Source organism: Galeopterus variegatus, unplaced genomic scaffold (genome assembly GCF_000696425.1).
Source record: "Galeopterus variegatus unplaced genomic scaffold, G_variegatus-3.0.2 Scaffold10010, whole genome shotgun sequence".
Classification (NCBI taxonomy): Eukaryota; Metazoa; Chordata; class Mammalia; order Dermoptera; family Cynocephalidae; genus Galeopterus; species Galeopterus variegatus.
The window spans coordinates 27,099-45,155 of record NW_007736121.1 but is presented as its reverse complement, the minus strand read 5'-3'; the positions used below and the strand labels follow the sequence as shown (position 1 = coordinate 45,155).

The 18,057-nt window shown below is 41.7% G+C and overlaps 1 protein-coding gene across 1 annotated transcript in view; it reads left to right on the top strand.

Moving 5' to 3' along the window:
• GSR (glutathione reductase) overlaps positions 1-18,057 on the top strand; it is a gene marked incomplete at its 5' end in the record, with an annotated part of 28,477 nt that overhangs the window by 6,652 nt on the left and 3,768 nt on the right. The window contains 7 exons of the mRNA XM_008594018.1: positions 1,756-1,903; positions 4,710-4,764; positions 8,933-9,032; positions 12,501-12,587; positions 13,440-13,598; positions 15,791-15,902; positions 17,702-17,833. Coding sequence (XP_008592240.1) covers positions 1,756-1,903; positions 4,710-4,764; positions 8,933-9,032; positions 12,501-12,587; positions 13,440-13,598; positions 15,791-15,902; positions 17,702-17,833 — 793 coding nt within the window. The remainder of the gene's footprint in view (positions 1-1,755; positions 1,904-4,709; positions 4,765-8,932; positions 9,033-12,500; positions 12,588-13,439; positions 13,599-15,790; positions 15,903-17,701; positions 17,834-18,057) is intronic.

The following is an 18,057-nucleotide window of genomic DNA, read 5'->3' as shown; positions in this document are numbered from 1 at the left end:
GCCGCACTTCCCAAGCGGCGCACTATCCAGTGCGCCACCGGGCCGGCCCTCACTTTACAGTTTCTAAGATTCCCACATAGTTTAGGTTATATTCAGACCAGTAGATTCTTGATAATATTTGGTCCACTGTAGTTTCATCAGCAGCATGTTTATAAACCAGTTTTTAGGGTGAGTTACTTCTACAGATGGCTAACCTCATATACTTTTATGTTGTTCTTATTATTCATTGGATTTGTTTTTTGGAGTGTGATCTTTTCTGACCTTAAACCCCAATTCAGGGGGAAAATATTTAGGGGCCTGCAGTCCCCTATACAATAACTACAGGAGATTTTGAGGCTCTAGAGGTGCATATAGAGACCACTTGCTATGCTAAAGCACCCAAATCAATTTTCTTTAATGGGGCTAGCTAAAATACTTTTGCAAAAGAGATGGGAAAATTACTGAGGAATCAGCTTTTTGTTTGTTTGTTTTGGCAGTTGGCCAGTACAGGGATTGAACCCTGAACCTTGGTGTTATCAGCACGACACTAAAACAGCACTATAACCAACTGAACTAACTGCCCAGCCCTCCCACCCCACCTTTTTTTTTTGGCAGTTGGGCAGTAGGGGGATCCGAACCCTTGACCTCGGTGCTATCAACATCGTGCTCCACCCAACTGGCCAGTCATGAATCAGCATTTTTTAATACTTACAAATCTTGGTGTGTAGTAGAGCCTACTGTGACCTTATGGGGAAGGAATTACTTACAGTTGACCTGGAAATTCTGCGTAGGAAAAGAAACTTTTTGTCTAACGCCCAGGAAATAAAAATAAAAATCTTATCAGTTCCTCCCCCATACTGTTATCTGTGTCATCTCCACTCAACCCACACCCCTTTTTGTCAAGCACCTCACAGGAAGTTATTACCTCCTGAAGGATGGTTGTTGTGGAGGCTTGTGGGTTTTGGCATTGATCTTGCTTCATCTTGTGTAAGCCAGACACCTGCAGGAACAGGCCTCAGGGGGTGGTTGGAAAGAAGGAGATAACTCAGGTCAGAACCAAGCATGTTCCAAAATGTTAAACTGTTCCATTCTGTAATTATGCTTCTGTGGTTCCTTTATCCCTGTAAGTTCCCCACATTTGCATGCCAGTACATGGCATGGCTGGCAGAGCTTGCCAGCAGTCCCCAGGTTGAGGCTCTGGTACAGAGGATGCTGGTAAGAGCAGATCAGGATCTGAGTTCTCAATATGCTTAGCGTAGAACTTCATCGTCCTGTAATTTTGTGGTATTCTTCCTATTTTGTTTAAGAATACAGAAGCCTTGCATTTTCTTCTCATGGCCAGAGTGTTTTTCTCTTGTCACTGCTCTTGTCACCTTTTTTTTCTTTTGTCTTTCTTGGCCTTCTTCCCCTCATCCAGACACAGTATTCTTTAATTTGTTTTCAGTGCAAGTAAGGAAGACTTTCTCCTTCAACTCTTTGGGACAAAAATGTCATCTTTTTCCTTGTGGGAGTGACTTGCATGTATTTTTTGTCTCTGGATTTTGGCCCAGGATAGCACCTTTGTTTCTTCCTACTGTACACTTCCAGCATCTAATGGCAACCCTCTTACTTAATTACCAGTCAGGAGTTCTGCACAAACTCAAACAATAGAATATGTCTTGGCATCTGCAAACCGGAAATCAAAATCGTCAGTAGAGACGTGAAAGATCTGCTGGATTGCAGCAGGTATTTTTGTTTTATCTTAAGAACAGGCTAATGTCATGGTTTCTGTTGCAGTCCCATATAGAAATCATCCATGGCCATGCCGCGTTCACACGTGATCCCACACCCACAGTGGAGGTCAATGGGAAGAAATACACGGCTCCTCACATCCTGATTGCCACAGGTGGTGTGCCCTCGCATCCTCATGACAGCCAGATCCCTGGTGAGTCTTCCAAAGGCAGATACTTGTTAACAACAGTCAGGAGTTTACCATTGCTTTCAACCTTACGAGCCATGCCGTGGGATCTGCCTGTACTAGTTCTCTCCCTTGAGAAAGGCTGTGAGGGAAGGTCTCTGAGGAACCGAAATGTAATCGGCTAAGTGGTAGCTGGTGATGGGACAAAGAAAGACGTTTCATCCAGCTCCAGGCTCAGGCATATTGCCGGTAACAGAAAAATCAGTGAGAGCCTCGTTATTTCCTTTGCAGCATGCTATACACGGTTTCCAGCCTCAGTTTGTCAGATGGGTTGTTATTTACAAGACATGTGATGTAGTTACTGTTTTGTTTAAGGGAGAGAAATTGTGTAAGGATTTAGCTTAATTAGCTAAATAAGCCTTCTTCGTGTGCATATCTTTCTTTCTTATATAGAGAATTATAAGTGACTAAAGCAGTAAGGAATCTCAGAGGTATAGTGTCTGCCTTTGCATTTTATACGTGTGGGGGCTAATCCCCAGGGATGAATGATGAACATGCTGCTTTCTTCTCTCATACAAAACGTTGCCCATGTCTTTCTAACTAGATCATAAGGACTTTGCAGATGATGAACCTAGTTTATACATCTTTTGAACTCTGCATGGACTGGTTTCATAAGACCCATGACTAACCCGAATTTGTATGGAAAATTTTGAGTGTGTATGCATTTATTTGTTTTTTCCTCTCTGGAGAGAGGATCTATAAATTTTCACTGGGTTTAAAAGGGGTCATGACCCCCAAAGGTAAAAGACAGCTACAGGTAAAATATAGGAAGATACTGTTCTCAAGTAACTTAAAATTTAGTTAGGAATATTGGACATAAGCATTTTTGATAGGAACAGTCTCTAAGATGTACTGTTAAATGAAAAAAGGGCTAAAACGGTGTGTATAGTTTGTTACAATTTGTGTCTTTTTAAAAAGGCAGGGAGACCACACATGTGCACTAGAATATCTCTGGGAAGATACTCAAAAACCATACTGGTGAGTTCCTCCAAGGAGAGGACTTAGAGGTGTAGTGGGGGAAGAGATCACTATATGTGGGTCCTTCAAAAAGTTCGTGGAAAAATAAAATTGAAAAATAATATGAATCTTTCCATGAGCTTTTTGAAGTATCCTCATATTTTACTATGTACTATTGTACCCTTTGAAATGATTAATGTATATATTTATTAATTTTAAAAATATATAATAAAAACAAATGCAAAAAATAAAATGTAAATGTTTGAAGGTGATTGGCAGACAGTGAGGGTTGAGATGCTCAGAGTCAGGACAGATTATCATGGGCTAGCATCAACCAGAAAGACTTCCTAGGAAGGGGGCTCACAAACTGAGCGCTGTGTGCTGAGGAAGACGATGGCCAGAAGAACCCATGGCTGACCAAGGTGTCTTTGAAGGACATGCGACCAGTCAGTTTTTCTAGCATTGAAATTCTTGAGGTGAATACTTTGAGCTGAGACAGGAATTGGATAAGGGCCAAACTGTAGAGACTCAGCAAGCCAAATAAAGGAATCTCTAAATTTATGGCAACTATGGCAAGTAATTATTATCTTATAAATAGAGCAGTGGTAAGTTCTAAGTGATAATTTTAGAAACTAATCTGACAGTGACTTCAAAGGGGCAGAGCATAGGGAATGGAGACCAGTTAGAAAACTGTTGCAGTCGCCTCTGCAGGAGGTGGTGATGTGGTTCTAAGTTAGTGTTTGCACCTGCAGCGTGATGGGAAAATCTCACTTCAGTTCTGCAGACAGTTCGTGAACCCCTGCTATAATGCCAAGGACCAGAGAAGAGAACTGGCATGAGAGACACACAGGAGGAAGAATATTTACTGTAGCTATTGATTCCAATACACTTTTTTTTTTGGTGATCTGAGCCCTTGACTTTGGTGTTATCAGCACCATGCTGTAACCAACTGAGCCAACTGGCCAGCCCCCAAGACACATTTAAAAAAATATTCAATGCCTCTGAAATCAGGATTTGGTAAAACGCAGTGTATTTAATAACTGATCAGATACAGGGATTGGGGCAGCAGTGCTGAGATAAAGAATCACAGATTGAGAACTCAGGGCTTTTTCTGGATTATGGGGGAAAGTGGTTCTTTTAACTGAAGTGGTGAGCTTGAGAGAGGGGACGTGGCTTGGGAGATAAAGTTAAGGTTCAATTCTAAATATCCAAGTTTGAGGCGAAGTGGAATTGTGTAGCGGGACAGTTAGACATGTGGAACTGGAACTTGGGGCGAAGGTCAGAACTGGAACTGCGCATCTGGAATTCCTCCACAGTGGGGTTTGGTTGAAGCCTTGGAAGAAACCAGCAGACAGAAGAGAGTCAAGGCTGCCCCGGGCCTTCACCTGCACTTGGGGTAGGAGGGTGAGCAGAGCTGGCATAGAGTCTCTTCATAAGAGTTGAGAAGATTTTAGTTCTTCAGAGAAAGTTTTTTGTTTTTGTTTTTGTTTGGTGGCTGGCCGGTATGGGGATCAGAGCTCTTGATCTTGTGTTATAACACCGTGCTCTAACCAACCGAGCTAACCGGCCAGCCCTTCAGAGAAATTTAAAAGTTATTTAGCCATCACTGCTCCTGTTTCAGGAGAGGAAGCAAACAAACAAAAAAAAATATTGACTCAAGGAAGACTTGGTTGGCAGCTTCCCAAGTGGAGACTTTAACAAAACTCATCAAAACAGAGTGTGCGTTGGCTGAGAAAGTGTTTGGTTCTTGCATAAAATGCTGTGGTTATTTTACAAGAGCAGTCTTGCATGAACTATATTGCATTTTTCTACACAGGTGCCAGCCTAGGAATAACCAGTGATGGATTTTTTCAGCTGGAAGAATTGCCAAGGTAAGCTGACCTGACCTCATGATTCATCTTCTCAGCCTGTCCTGGTAGCATTTCTTCCTCCTCCCCTCCCAAACATTTTATGTAGGCATTTCCTGAATTCTGTTCTCCTACCTCTTCCCTTTTTAAGACTCTGGATATCTCATTCACTACCCGCATGGATGTCTTAGTTCGTTTTCTGTTGCTATAACTGAATACTACAGACTGGGTAATTTATAAACAATAGAAGTTTATTTGGCCCATGGTTCTGGAGGCTAGAAAGTCCAAGATGGAGGGACCAACATCTGGCGAGGCCTTCTTTCTGCTTCATGACATGGCAGAGGGCATTGTGTGGCGAGAGGGCTTGAGCGTGCATGTCAGCTCAGGTCTCCCTTCCTCTTCCTATAAAGCCACCAGCCCTCTAATGAGGGCCCCACGTTGATGACCTTATCTAATCTTAATTACCTCCCAAAGGTCCCACCTCCAACCAACATGTGAATTTAGGGATTAAGTTTTCAACACATGAAATGTGGGGAACACATTCAAAACACAGCAGTAAATGACTCAAATCATTCATGCTTTTGGTCAGGGGCCATTGCAAAATTTTTAGAACCAAAATCAAACACAGGATAGTTTTGAAGAATAAATAGTCTTTGGCTTTATACAGCATCAATTGATAATGTGTCTAAAGTAGCTGAGGCTGGTTTACAAAGCAGCTAGTGCAGAGAGGACTCTGTAAATGAAGGCTCTCAGTCTCACAAAAATACATTTTCTGATTTTGTTGTCTATATGTGTTTGTTAGAATAACCTTAGTAAACTTCTGACATGGATTTAGATTCACAGAGGGGGAAAAAAGGTAATGAGGAAGATGATTTCTCTAATTTGAAGATCCTGCAAATTGCAGGCTTTCTAGGTTAGAGGGATCCTCCCTTCACTTTTTTCTTTTTTGGCGGCTGGTGGTAAGGGGGATCCCAACCCTTGACCGTGGTGTTATCAGCACCACACTCTCTCACGTGAGCTAACCGCCAGCCCCCTCCCTTCACTTTTGATAAGAGACCTGGGAATAGAAGGAGGGACCCTGTGGGTCCAGAGAGCGGCCTTTATTTCCCTCCGAGAAGCAGGCACTCTGCTCCCTCAGCGGTTGTCGCCTATCCAGTTTGAGGTCCCTAATCCTGTGTTTTTACAAAGGCTTTCAGGTTACGGTGACAAATAATCCATGCTGTACCTTTAACTTGATTGACCTCAAGCCACAGACAGTTAATAAGGGACAAGAGGGCTGCTTTGCAGTTCCATAGCTACAGTGAAAATTTCCTGTTAAGATATTCACACCAGGCAATCTTCTGACTTTGAGGAGTTTTGAGAAAAGCATACATTATTTTTAGATTTGCTGTTAGGGCATGAAATGTATTCGAGAACAGTCTTCTTTCCTTCCTGCTTGGTTTTAGGGTTGAAATGGCACATGTGAGGAGGTATCCAGAAATGCGGTCATGACTTACATGTTCATATGATATAATTCAACCTAGACCTTCCCTCAGAGCAGTTTCAATGTAAATATCTTCGGTGATCTGAACTCTTGACCTTGGTGTTTGCCCATTAGATATTTTAAATCATTTATTAAACTTGTATTGGTAACAATGTATGTTTAGCAAAGGTCTTTATGCACATTACATGCAAAGGTTCTGGGAACATAAAAAAATGAATTCATAGTTGATATGTGATTTTTCTTTTTTCTCTTGTAAGACTCTTTTATCATTGTTACAGTGTTGATGAATAAATAATTGGGCAAGTAAATAAGCAAATTCTGTAGGCAAGATGCCATGATTCAGTTCTTGCCCTCAGCGGGCTTATGGTGGGATGGAGGACAGACCCTATGGAAAGCTGTGGTCTGAGTAGTCCCGAGGGCCATAATGAGGTAAAGAGGAGTGTGTGGGGCATTCGGAGAAGAAATCATTCCCAGTGGAAGCTTTAGTGGTGAGTGGAGGGATTGAGGTGTCACTGGGAGCTGAAAGGGAAGCACTGAGCCCTTTGCAGTTCTCTGAAGAAGCCAGGTGGTTTCGTGTCTGTTTCCTTTCTGTCCCCTCTGCTTGGACTGGACCCCAGCCCCTGCAACAGCTACTCGTCTTTCAGGAGATTTTCTGAGCTCTCTGCCTTGCAAGAACCAACTATGGGCCTCTTCCTCAATAGACTCGAGCATATTTCTCCCCTCAGAAGTTCCTCAAGGGCAGGGACCATTATCCATCCCGTGTAGTCCAATGCTTAGCACAAAGCAGGACTTACGTAATAAATGTTTGAGGAAGAAAGAGAAGATGGATAGAGGAAAGAAGGAGGGAAGACACAAAGGAAAAGAGGGCAACATATAACAGGAAAGAGGGTAGTAGAGATGGAAGAGCTATTTCATAGGTTTTTGAACTACAGATAGAGATTGGTCTTTTCATTCCCTCGGTTGTAGGATAAGAGGGTTGTCATTTCTGACTTGTAGCCATTTGATTCTTACTTCATCCTCCGTCCAGAACATACGCCTTTGAAGGCTGGGTACCTTGCCTAGATAAAGGTTTCCTTGTTCTTCACTGATTATTTACTTCTTACTTAGCAATGGTGGAAGACCTCGCTGAAGCTTTCAAGATCTCCATCCCCGAATAGGGCAACTCCAACTGAGGGCGCTTAGTCTCTAGGTTGCAGGTGGAAATAAACATTATTACTCTAGGGCCAGGATCAGAACTTCTCCACAATTGACTCAAGCTTTCATACAAGCATTCATCTAATGCTTAAGATTCTTTTTTTTTTTTTTTTTTGAGTGTGTGACTTTTTGTTTTTAATAGAAAAAATAAACAAAATCACAATGATGGAAGCCCAGAGCGATGAGGTCAGGATGTCATAAGGCCGGCTCTTTTTTAGACCAAAATTTATTCACAGAGTTTAGTATGACTGCAGGTCTGCCCTACAAATTAAAGTGGCTTCTTAAACTGGCCTTTGGTCATGTTGCAAGGATTAATAGAACTGGATACTGATCAAGGAAAAATGCCAAATAGAGAACAGTGGTGCTGAGAATCATGGCCCCGATTTTAGTTTCAGGTGCAAGGATCACTGCATGAAGACTCACCTCTGGTTTCAAAGGTTTTTGTTTCCATTCAGAAGAAATGAGGCTTTAAAAAATTATTATTATTATTATTATTTTTGTGTGTGTGTGTGTGTGTGGCTAGATGATACGGTGATCTGAACCCTTGACCTTGGTGTTACAATACCGCTCTCTAACCAACTGAACTAACCAGCCAGTCCCTAAAAACCACGGATCCCCACCCCAGGAAACACTGCCAGACAGCATGGAAATTGAGAGACCATCAGATGATCGCGTGGCCTCTCAGGTCCTCTTTCTGTGTCAGTGTGTCTGCTTTCTCTCTGCATGCTGCCTGTATGCTGATGCCCACAAATAAATGACTGCCAACTATGTGACTGGGTGGCAAGACAGCTCCAGTCATATTTATAGTGATTGCCAAAATCCTCCAGGTTTTTAATAATCTTAAATGATGTTTTCCACATGCCATCCTTTCTCATCATTTCTTTGTGCCCATTTTCTATCTGGTGTTGGACTGATCACGTTTTCTTTGTTCCATTTTTTTCCTAATGGTTGAGAAATTATACATTCTAATTATTTTCTAGATTTTTTTTTTCCTTTTTGTCATTTTTCATGACCGGCAATGGATCGCAACCCTCAGTGTCACGCCCGTACTGGACCGGGACCAGCCACGGGATCGCAACCCTCGGTGTTGCGCCCACACCTCACTCAGCCAGTGAGCGGCCAGTCTGTATGTGGGATCCGAACCCTCGGCGGGAGCGCCGCTGCACTCCCAAGTGGCACACAGTAGCAGTGCGCCACTGGGCCGGCCCCTGAAGGGATATTCTACTTAATATTGCAGTGTGGTATCCTGGATTGAATCATGGAACAGGAAAAAAAAAAAGATTAAAGGGAAAACTGGTGAAATCTAAAGTCTAGGGTTTAGTCAGTAGTAATGTACCAATGTTGACTTGTTAGTTTTGACAAATATACCATGGCTATATAAAATGTTGACTTTAGGGAAAACTGAGCAAGGGGTATAAGGGAAATCTCTGTACTACCAATGCAGCTTTTCTGTAGATTTAAAATTATTCTGAAATAAGTTTATTTAAAAATATTAACGCTCTGCTTTCATTTTAGCCGCAGTGTCATTGTTGGTGCAGGTTACATTGCTGTAGAGATAGCTGGGATCCTCTCAGCCCTGGGTTCTAAGACATCATTAATTATACGACATGATAAGGTAAATTCTTTTTTTTTTTAAAGGTGTATTGGCAAATTATTTTATCGCCTCTCGGTCTTTTGGCTAAGATCAAGTGTAAATTAATTTATTTTGATCACCATAGACATAACATAACTATGTGTCATCTAACTGAAGTATGTTTAATTGAAGATTTTAATTTGGAGAAAAATAAATTTATAAAATTAAAGTTTTGAAGAATGTTATCAAAGAGAAATCTAAGCTTAACAGAGTAAAAGCTGTGGCAATCTATCACATTGGAAAAAGGTGGGTGAGGGTTTTATTGAAAGCCTGGAAAGAAACTAATGAATGTGAATAGCCTGAGTTACCTAAGACAGCTTTTTTTATCCCTTGAAGGCATGATAAGCATTTTATCTATCTTTGCCTAATCATTAATATAGTATTTATTTGGTTCATAATATGAGTGTAATAAATACTTGGATCATTAATGGAATCATATTACATAATGAGATATAATTTATTTCATCTTCCTTAATCCTTCTTAATTAGCTCTGCCTGGAAAAGCAGTGCTGAGTTTTATGCACAATTTCTTTTCTTCTTCTTTTTTTTTTGCCTCCTGTAATTCCCTGGGTTATTTTATTTCATTTTTTAAAATTTATTTTTTATTATTATTATTATTTTTACATTCTAAGATGATGTTGTGGAGCAGTTGGGGAGGAGGGAAAGAGGGGAAAGGGGGGGAGATAGGGAAGAGGAGAAACAAGGAAGGGGGAGGCGTTGTCAAGGCCCATGGCACGCCCCTCATTCCTGCAGAGGAGCCTAGGGGGCTTCTGGTGGTGGCTCGGTCATGGCTGGGCTGGATGTGGACTTCAGGGGGGCACAGCTGAGGCCCTTGGGCCCCCTCCCCCGCCGGGAGCCTGGGGCGCTTCTGGCAGCTGCCTAGTGGTCATCGCTGGGCTAGATGTGGACATTGTGGGGGGCATGGCTGAGGCCCTCAGGCTCCCCACTGCCCCAGTCTGGAAGCCTGGAGCACTTTTGACTGCAGCCTGGTAGAGGTCAGTTGGCCTGTTCCACGCGGGGCTGCATCCAAGTTATTTTAAGTAGGCCATATATCTCTCCCAGATGCTAGTTGATGATGATGATTTTGAGTTGATCAAACTGGCCAGTATTTTCATCATGAAGTGGTAGATAGTCATCAGATGCCCTAATAAAGAGACATGCAGGCTTAAATATAAATACTAATTAAATTAAACAGACTGTCAGGTTCGTTTCGTAATTCTGGAAATCAGTTTCATATGATCACATAGCATTGGGTTAACACTTAGTTCACTAAATTCCTTGCATTAAAGGGAAACTTGTAGATCACCCACTTGAAATTGATTTTATAGATGAGGAAACTAAGGCCAAGAGTGGTTTTGTGGCTGCTAATTAGTATCAAAACTGGGAGTTTAAGGTTTCAGGAAGCCCAGGCCAGTATTCTTCCTGCTTAGGTGCCACCACCGTGTTTGTCATTGCTTGGTGAAGTGTTGCTTTATTTCTGTGGTTAATTAATCCTTACTGAGCACTGCACCACATTAGAGCCTTCAGAGAGACATGGTGTGGGGCAGTAGTAACAAGAGTGCTGGCTGAAGAATTTGGTCCCACTGCTGGCTGTTCCTAACAAGTATGTGACTTGGGCAAGTCATTTCGTGCCTTTGGAGCCTAGTTCTACAGGGACAGGATTTATCAGACCCCTGACCACTCTACTGCTGTAATTCTGATTATTACTGGAGGAAACAAATGCAGACAAGGGATACTGACAATTCTAGTCAGTGTCTTCTCCAAGGAACTTTCTCTTCAGCTTTGAAACTTGTCATATAATTAACCCTAGGAAATTTATGTCCTGAATATGTTTTTCTTAGGTAAACATTATTTTGCACTGCTAGAATATATCCAGCAAATGGGAAGGAAGGGGAAAGGCAGAGAGATAGCAAGCCTGAATTTAATAAATAGATAAGTAAATAAACCACAGCAGCCTGTTGGTAGAGTGGATACTTCCTGCATTTGGAAAATTGGCTCATTGGCAGAGAGCCACATCTGCTTGGACTTCCTGCCCTCTCCTGTCCCTAATGCATCAGGCTCACCCTCCCTCTTGGCCCTGTCCTCATGTATTAGTCCATTTCTGTTGCTTATAACAAAGTACTTGGAACTGGGTGATTTGTAAGAAAACAAAATCTTTTTCTTTTTTCCTTTTTGTCTTTTTTACTGACCGGTAACGGGATCGCAACCCTCGGTGTTGCGCCCTCACTGCGCTCAGCCAGTGAGCGGGAACCGGTCTCCACATGGGATCCGAACCCTTGGCGGGAGCGCCGCCACACTCCCAAGCAGCGCACTCTCCAGTGCGCCACTGGGCCGGCCCAGAAAACAAAATTTATTGCTTACAGTTTCTGAGGCTGGGAAGTCCAAAGTCCAAGGAACACATTTGGTGAAGGTCTTCTTTGGTGGTGTCTTTACAGCAAGACAGGGTCTCACATGGCACAAAATGACAGAACAGAGAGAGTGATAGTTCCACATGCACTCTCCTTTCAAAGCCTTCAGAACCACGCCTATGACCATCATTTTTAATCCATTCACTAGGCGTGGTCCTCAGAATCTAATCACCTCTTCAAGGCCCCACGTTACAATTACCGTAATAGGATTTTGCAGCCTCTTAACAGTCACAGTGGGGATCAAGCTACTAGTACATAAAACTTGGGGGACACAATTCATATCACCTGGTGTAACTCCATTCTAGAACTACTCTGTGAATAACTTGTGCCCTCCCACCTTAACCTTGCCTAGGGTGTGTTGCACGTGGGTTATCACAGATAAATCTCCAAGACCAAGCTAGACAAGGAGATTTTGCTAGGGATCCGTCCCTTAAATCATATTGGAGGGAAACTTGGCCCTGAAATACTAAAGGGGGAAAGAGAATTTCTGTTCCCTGGACTTACAGAAAGGATAAGCAAGCATGGAAGGACAGGAATGTGACAAGGATAGTAGAGGCCTGAAGGTTGACTCCCCATTTAACTCTAAAACAGTAGTTGGTTGGGCCGGCCCGGTGGCGCTCCCACTGAGGGTTCAGATCCCATGTGCAGACCGGTTCCCGCTCACTGGCTGAGCGTGGCGCGGGCGCAACACCGAGGGTTGCGATCCCATTGCCGGTCCCCGGTACGGGCGCGACACCGAGGGTTGCGATCCTGTTACCGGTCAGTAAAAAAGACAAAAAAGGAAAAACAAAATAAAAATAAAAATAAATAAATAAATAAAACAGTAGTTGGTCAAGTCACATGTAATACAGACATATGTGGTGACAAGGAACATAGACGATTATTAAAATGCTCCAAATATGGTTATGCATGAAGGAGGGTTTTTTTTTTAAAGGAGGTTATAAGAGGGAGAATAATACTGAAATTTCCCTCTCAAGTTTGTAGCATGTCTTTAATCAAGTTTTATTCCTTTCCCACCACCCATCCCTATGTTTGTACACAGGTACTTAGAAATTTTGATTCAATCATCAGTTCCAACTGCACTGAAGAGCTGGAGAATGCGGGCATAGAGGTCCTGAAACACTCCCAGGTGAGTGTGCGCCCCGGGCACGCTCACGGCCCTTGTCGTCGGTGGGGCGGGAATCCCACTGTTGGCTTTTGCTTCCACCCAATTAGCTTTATAAACACAAACTCTGTGTCTGTCGCCACCAATTGATCCCACTTCCAGAGTAGTAACCAGTATTTCCTTTCTCCTCAGAAGCTGCTTTTCACATTAACGTATTAAGGAAGTCCAGGTGTCCAAGATTGGAAACCTGGCAGTTGACTTTAGAACAAAACTTTGATTTCTGTGCTCAGATGCCTTATTGCACATCCTTCTTTTTCAGATTTTTATTTTTCAGGAAATATCATGGCATCTATTTTTAAAGCATACCCTTTCGGGTTTTGTAGATGGAAAGACTTACAGAGCACTTTACTCCTCAGGGAACCGCTTGAATTTCAGCAGAATTTCAGCAGCTCTCACTCCCCTCCGCATTGTGATTAAGACTGTCCAGGAGAAGCAGTCACGGTTCAGTGTGGAAAAGTTTCCCAGTGATGCTGCTGCAGCCACTTCCAAACCACTGTGCTTGGTTTAGTGACTTAAAATTTTATCACAGTTTTTAGCAAGTACACTTTAAAATACATTATTTCTAAGCTGAAGCAGTAAGGTGGTAATGAAAGCCCACATTCTGGGCCACTGGCTAGAAGATTTGGGGCAACCCAGGAAACAGGCTTGGCTCCAGGGAGTTCTAGTGTTGGTGGCCTTTGGGTAAAAGTAAATATCTGTGTCAGCATGTAGGATTCAGTGGGGACTTTTTTTTTTTTTGGATGTTAAAAGTTCTAGCTTCCTCTTTATCTGCATTTCTCCACCCAACACACACACTTACATTTTATTTGCCATCAGGTCAAGGAAGTTAAAAAGACTTCATTGGGCTTGGAAATCTCTGTGGTTACTGCAGTTCCTGGTAGGAAACCCACCTTGACCATGATTCCAGATGCTGACTGCCTGCTCTGGGCCATTGGGCGGGACCCAAATTCCAGGGGCCTGAATTTAAACACACTGGTAAGCTGACTCAGTCTGCCCCAAACATTCTTGAATGTTTTAGTATCCTTGTGATTACACCCCTCACCCCTACCCCCAAGCACCCAAGACTTGGGTAGATTCTATTGGATTATTTTCTCTTTATTCCATGTATTCAGTTTGTCATCAAATCCCACTGCATCTTCCTTTGAAATTAAAAATAAATTATTTTGCTTTTCTAGTGTCATCCCCCTAGATCAGGTCCCTGCCACCTGTAATCTAGATTGTCCAGCAGTTTTCTGACTGGCCTCCTCCTTACAGACTTCCTTTTTGCTGTGTGATATCCCTTTGAGGTCCTATACGGATCCCCTGTTGTCCCATAGTGTCTAATCCAGGTTGCTGGGTGTGTAACTTGTCTTGGACATTGTGGTCCTCAGGGATGGGAACATATGTGAAACTGTCTCTCTCTCGGCTCCACCAGTGCTATATATGCAGACAGCATTCTTTGTTCTTTAAAATTTTGAAATAAAATCTAGTACAATAGCTTGGGGCCTGGTTCCCAGAGTTTGACCTAGATTTGAAACCTACTTCTAGTACTTACCTATCGCATGGCCTTGAGCAAGCAGCTTAGTTTCTCAACTGCTTCATTTACAGATTGGAATAAAAACAGTTCTGGTCTCACTGAGTTACAAAGAAGAGTAAATGAGAAAGTACATGAAAAGTAATTAGCTTAGACCCTGGCTTATAGTATGAACACACGTGTTAACCTGCTGTTGATGTTCATGACGATTTTTCTGATAATGCTGTGCTACTCTATTAGTAGTAATAGAATATTTTATGTTTGAGCCTTAGAGATTTGATGGCTTTTGAGCGGTGTGTAACATTTTAAGTTCTAATATTAATTTATTTTATAATGTGGATTTCTTTTTCGTTTCTTTATAAGGTTATTTTTCAACAATTTTAAAGAATAAAATGTCCAGGGTGATATTTTGCTTGTTTTTAATCTTATTGTTCAATGACATTTAGTAAAGATAGTTGTCTATTTGCATATTAACAAAACTAGTCATCCAGCTTTTTAACTTCAAGGGATATTTTGCCATTGTACAAACTTGGTAGGTCCAGTTTTTAACTATAATTGCTGAATTTTTAAAGAATGAGGCAAAGAAACTTTTCAGTCTTACTCAATGTAAGATACATTTATATAATGCACATTGAATGATTACTATGTGCTAGGTCTCGTCCACGCGTTCCTAATCTAATTTCATCTTGCCAACAACTCTTTGAGGGGTAAAGATGAGGAAACCAGGAGCACAGGGATGGTAGGTAATTCACCAGGCTGTAAACTCTGTGGGGCAAGGAAGACATCTGTCTTCCATACCACGGTATTCACAGTGACTAGGTTAAACTATTGCTTGTAACAGAAGTTCAAATATTTGTTGATAAATAAGTGGTTAAACAAAGACTCATAGCTAGTAAGTGGCAGAGCTGGGATTTGAACCTTGAGTTATCTAGCTCCAAAGGTTGTGTTCCTAACAACTACACTACCCGCTGCCTACTTTTGCTATATGTACTTATGACACTAGGGCATATGCACTTGGGATTTGTAAATACACAAGATAAGCACAACACCTCTTCTTGGAGCAAAAATTTGACTCAACGTATAGGAAAAACATCTTGGTTGTATTTTTAGAGTAGAATGCAATATTACTTGGATTTTTATAGATGAAATGGTAAACTTCAAAGAAACGGGCTTTCAGTGACTGCCTCGGGCTGAGCCTCCTACAGTGTGAGCCAGCCTGCTCAGGCAAGGGCGGCAGGCAGCACACCTGGGAGTTGAGTGAGTTCATGTTTACCTCGCTAGTAGAATTGTACATAGTATTGCCAAATTCTGTTAAAACACCCAAAAGTTGGGTAAAATGTTTATAGCCTGCTCAGGCAAGGGCGGCAGGCAGCACACCTGGGAGTTGAGTGAGTTCATGTTTACCTTGCTAGTAGAATTGTACATAGTATTGCCAAATTCTGTTAAAACACCCAAAAGTTGGGTAAAATGTTTATTTTTTGCAAAAGATATGAAACTTACCAACTTTAAATGTTTTCATGTTGTAGTTGAGTCTTGTGGTTTGGAGATTCAGGCCAAAGAGGTGCTGATGTGAAATGAGGTAGATCCAGAGATTTGATCTACCATTTTTAGCAGATGGGCCAAATATTTATGTGATGTCCCTTCATAATTTCAGGGGATTCAAACTGATGACAAAGGTCATATCATAGTAGATGAATTCCAGAACACCAACGTAAAGGGCGTCTATGCAGTTGGCGATGTGTGTGGGAAAGCTCTTCTCACACCAGGTAACGTTTCTTCCTTTCTTGGTAAAGCCGTCCAGCTCTTCACAGTCAAATCCACTTAAAGTTAAGAGGACAAGTGTCTTTATGTCTTCAAAGTGGTACAAATGTATTGATATAGATGTTGGTTGAGTACCTGGCATTTTGTGAATAACATTCATGTTTCCATTAAAGATGTAAAATACTTAGTGAAGACTGAAATTTTCATATAGATGATATGGTCACCCTCCAAAGAACTCTAAGTTAGAGTCAGATGTGTGTGTGGTGACAATGGGAGGAGGTGGCTTTCGGAAGAAGTGATTTAGGTTGGCATTCTTGTATGACTATTTGGTCTTGATGCAACCAACTCCAACCCCCTTTTCCCCCCTTTTCCCCCCTTTTCCGGTACCTCAACCCACTTCCTGAGTTAACTAGAACCATTTCAAGCTCTTTGTCCCACCTCCATCGTTAGTGACACTTGTACCCCTGTAGTACCTCACCAGCCGTATCAAAGTGTTCCAGGTCTTGCCTCAGGATGGAAACCCATGCCGGCCTCATACCTGAATCCTTTCAGCTCCTTTAGGAAGTTCTCTCTTTTGTAAAATTTATTTTATTTTATTTTTTTTCCTTTTTGTCTTTTTTTGTGACCGGCTACGGATCGCAACCCTCAGTGTCGCGCCCGGACCGGACCGGGACCGGCAACGGGATCGCAACCCTTGGTGTCGCGCCCGCACCTCGCTCAGCCAGTGAGCGGCCGGTCTGTATGTGGGATCCGAACCCTCGGCGGGAGCGCCGCCGCGCTCCCAAGTGGCGCACTGTAGCAGTGTGCCACCGGGCCGGCCCTAAAATTTATTTTTTTTTTAATTAAAAAAAAATTGTATACATTTGTGAGGTACAACATGATGTTTTGAAATATTTATACATTGTGGAATGGCTAAATCAAGCTAATTAACATACACATTACCTCACACACTTGCCTTTTTTTGTGTATGTGTGAGAACACCTAAAATCTACTCTCTTAGCAATTAACTATTGCAGTTACCATGTTGCACAATAATAGATTTCTTGAACTTATTCTTTCTAGCTGAAATTTTGTATCTTTTGAGATGAAATTGTCTTAACAAAAGCAAAATAACAAGCAAAGTTTCAAAATGTATCCTATTGAAATCTTATTTTGGGAAAAAAAAACTATCAGTTTGAAATCAGTAAAGTAACTGCTGCTTTTACTAAACTCAGGTTTTATTGGCTGGTTAGCTCACTTGGTTAGAGCGTGGTGCTGATAACATCAAGGTCCAGGGTTCAATTCCTGTACCGGCCAGCAAAAAAACCCAAATAAATAAAAATAATAAACTTAGGCTTTTTTATTTTTAAAGACTGTTAGGAAAGAAAGAAAAAACCAAGATGAGGAGAATAAACTTTTAAGTAAAAAAAAAAAAGTGAAACGAATAGGGTTATAAAGTAGAACTGAAGATACTTGAAACTAATATAGTTTGTTCCATAAATACTGTATCAAAAAGTTATCATGTTATAATCCTCATTAAGTAGATTAACTGCCAGGTAATTGGGAACTTGCAAATGTGTCTTTTTTTTTGTTTGTTTTTTGGTCATAATGTAATGTACAGAATTCACATAAGCTAGTAGCTTTGAATTGTTCATTAAGGTATTGATTTGTCTTTATTATGTTGAACTAGATGTTATAATGAGTATTGGCATAAAACTTTGTCAGAACTAGTATTTTAAGCCAAATGGATAATTGGTTAATAGAACAATTCTGCAGTGTTACAGTGAACAGTAAGATAAACACTGATTTTTAAATATCTTTGTAGTTGCAATAGCTGCTGGCCGAAAACTTGCCCATAGACTTTTTGAATGCAAAGAAGATTCCAAATTAGACTATGACAACATCCCCACTGTGGTCTTCAGCCACCCTCCGATTGGGACAGTGGGACTCACGGAAGGTAAGTATTTAAATACAAAGGTCATTTACAGTTTCCTTTCCTGCCCCCCTCACATCTCCCCTGCCACAGCTTTTAACCAGATCTCTGTCAGCTTACTGAATCTATCTAGCCCTCCTTTTTTTTTTTGTCTTTTTTCGTGTCCGGCAACAGATTGCAACCCTCAGTGTCGCGCCCGTACCAGACCGGGACCGGCAACGGGATCGCAACCCTCAGTGTCGTGCCCG